This window comes from Sinocyclocheilus anshuiensis, unplaced genomic scaffold (genome assembly GCF_001515605.1).
Source record: "Sinocyclocheilus anshuiensis isolate Anshui unplaced genomic scaffold, SAMN03320099.WGS_v1.1 scaffold284, whole genome shotgun sequence".
NCBI lineage: Eukaryota > Metazoa > Chordata > Actinopteri > Cypriniformes > Cyprinidae > Sinocyclocheilus > Sinocyclocheilus anshuiensis.
Genome location: NW_015554266.1, coordinates 1,106,694 through 1,112,693, shown reverse-complemented (window position 1 = coordinate 1,112,693; position 6,000 = coordinate 1,106,694). Strand labels below are relative to the sequence as shown.

The 6,000-nt window shown below is 41.8% G+C and overlaps 1 protein-coding gene across 1 annotated transcript in view; it reads left to right on the top strand.

Annotated features, from left to right (window-relative positions):
• The first annotated feature begins 782 nt into the window (after positions 1 to 782).
• LOC107671325 (rap guanine nucleotide exchange factor 4-like) overlaps positions 783 to 6,000 on the top strand; it is a 74,548-nt gene continuing 69,330 nt past the window's right edge. Inside the window, exon 1 of the mRNA XM_016464219.1 lies at positions 783 to 850. Within this exon, the coding sequence (XP_016319705.1) occupies positions 783 to 850 (68 nt within the window). The remainder of the gene's footprint in view (positions 851 to 6,000) is intronic.

Below are 6,000 nucleotides of genomic sequence, written 5' to 3'. Positions count from 1 at the left end.
TCTTATATTTTATATTATATATAAATATATTTAATATATAAAAATAACATATTTTTCTTAAATATATACATGCATGTGTATGTATACATACATAATAAATATAGCCTACACAGTACACACACATTTATGTAAACACAAACTTTTATTTTGGATGCGATTATTCGCAAATAATCGTTTGACAGCCCTTTTTTAAAACTATTATTTCGTATGTCAGGCTTCACAGGGTAAAAGCCTGAATTATATCTGTTAATCATATAAAGCCATCTTTTCTGTTGAATTTTGAGTGTTTATTAATTTTTTGAATCGTCAAATTTTTGGTTGCAGACTTTGAGTTGAGGGGAAGAAATATATTAGGTTTCATTAGAAATATCTTAATTATGTTACGAAGTTGATCGAAAGTCTTATGGTTTGGGACGACTCCGATGAGTAAACGATGACAGAATTTTTGGATTTTCATTTTTAGGTGAACTGTCCATTAAATGTTGTTGATTCTTGTCTGAATGTATGTTACCGTGGTTTATGATGCTAATTTGTTTATATGATATTGGAATTTTAGACAAAAAATATGGGTTTGCACTACGTGTTGAAAGTGTGTAGACTATGTACTCCAAATTTACCAGCGCTTGTGACAACTAACCCCGGTCTGTTTCCCCGCTGTCAGCTGTGTGGGCGGCAGCAGCATCGCTCAGACTCAAACTCGATCGCTCTCAGTAAAGTCACATCTGCTCATGATCAGGTGCAGACGATGCGAACTGTAATTTTACCCCATGATTTCACCGAAGATGGTCGCGGCACACACCTCCAGCCACCCGTCCGCTTCTGCTGAGTGGATCATCTGTCTGGATAAGAGGTAGCTACCATCGTATACCCTGCACAAACTTCATTCTTCTGTCCTAATGTTGTTGTTCTGGTCCACCTTCAGCAATCTTTTACACATCAGTGCCTCATGGAAAAGACATTGTTATACACTCATCAGAATATAAGTTTCATGTCATGAATGTCAAATGCCATGGTCAGAGTGATTGATGCATGTGTTCAGATGCAGCATTTCATTCATAGTGCGATAGATTTCAGTTGACAGATTCATTGCAAGCTTCACGTCTTTCGCTGCTTTCATTGTGAATATAGTAGCTGGTGAACTGAAGTGTATTGAGTGTAGCTTGTAAAGGGTCGTTTGTCACCTGGAGGAGGTCACCAGTGCTGCAGTGCTTACTGCAGACGCATGAAGAGACACTTTCTATGAAGGGCTTTAGTAACCCAGACCAAACTTAAAGGGGTCATATGGTGCTGCTAAAAAGAACATTATTTTGTGTATTTGGTGTAATGAAATGTGTTTATGCGGTTTATGGTTCAAAAAACACATTATTTTCCACATACTGTACATTATTGTTTCTCTTCTATGCCCCGCCTTTCTGAACCGCGTCGATTTTAACAAAGCTCATCGGTCTGAAAAGCGAGGTGTGCTCTGATTGGCCAGCTATCCAGTGCGTTGTGATTGGCCGAATACCTCAAGCGTGTGACGGAAATGTTACGCCCCTTAACACACTGTGATGGAGCGACGAGACAAAAACACTAAAACCCATTACAAACGAGCCTTTTGTTGCATCCAGTACTTTACAGATCTTCTTTATGCACCAAGAGCTTGTAACACTCCAAAGAGAAAGGAAAAATTGAAATTGCATCATATGACCCCTTTAAAGGAATAGTTCACCCAAAAATGAGAATGAATTCTTCATTCACCCTCAGGTCATACCAAACCCCCAATGCATGTGCTTCTTAAGTGGATCACAAAATAAGTTTAGCAGAATGTCCAGGGTGCTTTTTCATACAATGAAATGAATGTAGACTAGACGGTTAAAGGAATAAGGCAGATAAATAATGAAATCAATGTAATTTTTTTTTGTCTTGCTCTAAATGGTCCTTTTGGCAAGATTTGCTTGTTTCAGTTCTCTGATTTGCTCAGATTTCTTTGCAGAATCGTGAGTAATGTAGTTTTTAAATGAGGAATTCTGCTGTTGAACACAATTATTTAAAAAATAAGTAAAAATAATGCAGGCTGATAGCTCAACAAAAGCATATGCATTAAAGGGTTAGTTTATCCAAAAAATTTAAATTGTCATCATTTGCTTACCCTAATGTTGTTCCAAAACCACAAGACTTCCGTTCATCTTCAGAACACAAATAAAAATATGTTTTATATTCTCTGATCATTTTTTCCCCAATCCATTAAAAGTCCACACAAGCAAAAATTTCAAGCCTCAAAAAGTACATAAAGACATTGTAAAAGTAATCCATGAGTATAAAGCTAAATAATCCAAGTCTTTTGAAGAGACATGATGAGCAGGTTTAATTTAGACTTTTATTGACATTTAAACATTGATTCGATCTGACTTTCTGACTTTGTGCACATCTCAAACGGTAAATGGAAACTCAAATATGCTTGCTTGACGTGTGGGAACCAATGAAGTTCTTTATCGCACATCAAACACAGAGTGCTTACATGCATTACTTTGACAATGTATTTATTTTTGAAGCTTGAAATTTTGGTTGCATGGACTTACAATGGATGGTCAAAAATGAAAAGAAATTATTAAAGGGATAGTTCACCCAAAAATGTTCTGTCATTAATTACTCACCCTCATGTCGTTCCAAACCCGTAAGACCTTCGTTCCTCTTCAGAAGACAAATTAAGATATTTTTGATGAAATCCGAGAGCTCTCAGACCCTGCATAGACAGCAACGCAACGGTAATGTTCCCAGGTCCAGAACCGTAGTAAGGACATCGGTAAAACGGTCCATGTGACATCAGGGGCTCAACTTCAGTTTTGCGAAGCTACGAGAATACTTTTTGAGTGCAAAGAAAACAAAAATAACATAATTTTATCAACAATTCTTCTCCCCCGAGTTACGTCTTCCGCCATTTTAGAGAGTATCACAACACATACGCACGCTCCCTAAGCGTAAACAACGCTGATTACGCAGATTACGTTCGTGCGTGTGCTTTCTTAGGCAGATTACGTTCATGCATGCGCTTTCTTGCCCGAACGTAAACAACGCTGATTCCGCAGATTACGTTCGTGCGCGTGCTTTCTCGCCCGAATTTAAACAACACTGATTACGCAGATTATGTTCATGCATGCGCTTTCTTGCCCGAACGTAAACAACGCTGATTACGCAGATTACGTTAATGCATGCGCTTTCTTGCCCGAACGTAAACTACGCCGATTACGTTCGTGCGCGTGCTTTCTCCCCCGAATGTAAACAACGCTGATTACGCAGATTACATTCATGCGCGCGCTTTCTCCCCCGAACGTAAACGCTGATTACGTTCATGCGCATGCTTTCTCCTCCAAACTTAAACAACGCTTATTACGCAGATTACGTTCATGCGTGTGCTTTCTCCCAAACGTAAACAACGCTGATTACGCAGATTACGTTCATGCGCGCGCTTTCTCCTCCAAACGTAAACAACACTGATTACGCAGATTATGTTCATGCATGCGCTTTCTCGCCCGAACGTAAACAACGCTGATTACGCAGATTACGTTCATGCATGCGCTTTCTCGCCCGAACGTAAACAATGCTGATTACGCAGATTACGTTCATGCATGCGCTTTCTCGCCCGAACGTAAACAACGCTGATTATGCAGATTACGTTCATGCATGCGCTTTCTTGCCCGAACGTAAGCAACGCTGATTACGCAGATTACGTTCGTGCGCGTGCTTTCTCGCCCAAACGTAAACACCGCTGATTACACAGATTCGTAAACAACACTGATTACGCAGATTACGTTCATGCAAGCGCTTTCTCGCCCGAACGTAAACAATGCTGATTACGCAGATTACATTTGTGTGCGTGCTTTCTCCCCCGAACGTAAACAACGCTGATTACACAGATTACGTTCGTGCGCGTGCTTTCTCCCCCGAACGTAAACAACGCTGAGTACACAGATTACGTTCATGCATGCGCTTTCTCACCCGAACGTAAACAACGCTGATTATGCAGATTACGTTCATGCATGCGCTTTCTTGCCCGAACGTAAGCAACGCTGATTACGCAGATTACGTTCGTGCGCGTGCTTTCTCGCCCGAATGTAAACAACGCTGATTACGCAGATTACATTCATGCATGTGCTTTCTTGCCCGAACGTAAACAATGCTGATTACGCAGATTACGGTCATGCATGCGCTTTCTCGCCCGAACGTACGCAGATTACGTTAGTGCGCGTGCTTTCTCGCCCGAATTTAAACAACACTGATTACGCAGATTATGTTCATGCATGCGCTTTCTCGCCCGAACGTAAACAACGCTGATTACGCAGATTAGGTTCGTGCGCACTCTTACTCGCCCGAACGTAAACAACGCTGATTACTCAGATTACGTTCGTGCGCGTGCTTTCTCCCCCGAACGTAAACAACGCTGATTACTCAGATTACGTTCGTGCACGTGCTTTCTCCCCCGAACGTAAACAACGCTGATTACGCAGATTACGTTCGTGCGTGCTCTTTCTCGCCCGAACGTAAACAACGCTGATTACGCAGATTACGTTCGTGCGCGCGCTTTCTCGCCCAAACGTAAACACCGCTGATTACACAGATTACGTTCATGCGCGTGCTTTCTCCCCCGAACGTAAACAATGCTGATTACGCAGATTACGGTCATGCATGCGCTTTCTCGCCCGAACGTAAACAACGCTGATTACGCAGATTACGTTCGTGCGCGCGCTTTCTCGCCCAAACGTAAACACCGCTGATTACACAGATTACGTTCATGCGCGTGCTTTCTCCCCCGAACGTAAACAATGCTGATTACGCAGATTACGGTCATGCATGCGCTTTCTCGCCCGAACGTAAACAACGCTGATTACGCAGATTACGTTCGTGCGCGCTCTTACTCGCCCGAACGTAAACAATGCTGATTACGCAGATTACGTTCGTGCGCGCGCTTTCTCGCGCAAACGTAAACACCGCTGATTACACAGATTACGTTCATGCGCGTGCTTTCTCGCCCGAACGTAAACAACGCTGATTACGCAGATTACGTTCGTGCGTGTGCTTTCTCGCCCGAACGTAAACAATGCTGATTACGCAGATTACGTTCGTGCGAGCGCTTTTTCCCCCAAATGTAAACAACGCTGATTACGCAGATTACGTTAATGCGCGTGCTTTCTCCCCCGAACGTAAACAACACTGATTACGCAGATTACGTTCATGCATGCGCTTTCTCGCCCGAACGTAAACAATGCTGATTACGCAGATTACGTTCATGCATGCGCTTTCTCGCCTGAACGTAAACAATGCTGATTACGCAGATTACGTTCATGCGCGTGCTTTCTCCCCCAAACGTAAACAACGCTGATTACGTCGATTACGTTCTTGGGTACTCTCCAAAATGGCGGAAGACGTTACTCGGGGGAGAAGAATTGTTGAATAAATTATGTTCTTTTTGTTTTCTTTGCGCTCAAAAAGTATTCTAGTAGCTTCGCAAAACTGAAGTTGAGCCACTGATGTCACATGGACTGTTTTACCGATGTCCTTACTACGGTTCTGGACCTGGGAACATTACAGTTGCGTTGCTGTCTATGCAGGGTCTGAGAGCTCTCGGATTTCATCAAAAATATCTTAATTTGTGTTCCGAAGATGAACGAAGGTCTTACGGGTTTGGAATAACATGAGGGTGAGTACTTAATGACAGAATTTTAATTTTGGGGTGAACTAACCCTTTAAAAATATCTTCATTCATGTTCCAAAGAAGAACGAAAGACCTTGGGTTTGGAACAACATGAGGGTGAGTAAATGATGATAGAATTTTCATTTTTGGGTAAACTTTATACCATTTGTGTACTATTTGAAAATGAAGACATGACTTGTGTAGACTACTTTAATGATACATTTATGGTGCTAATTAAAAAATTTTTTGGCAGCTGCTGGTCTTTTGATTCCATGGAAGGAGCTCATACAGGTTTGGAATGACACAAGGGTAAATGATGACAGACAGAT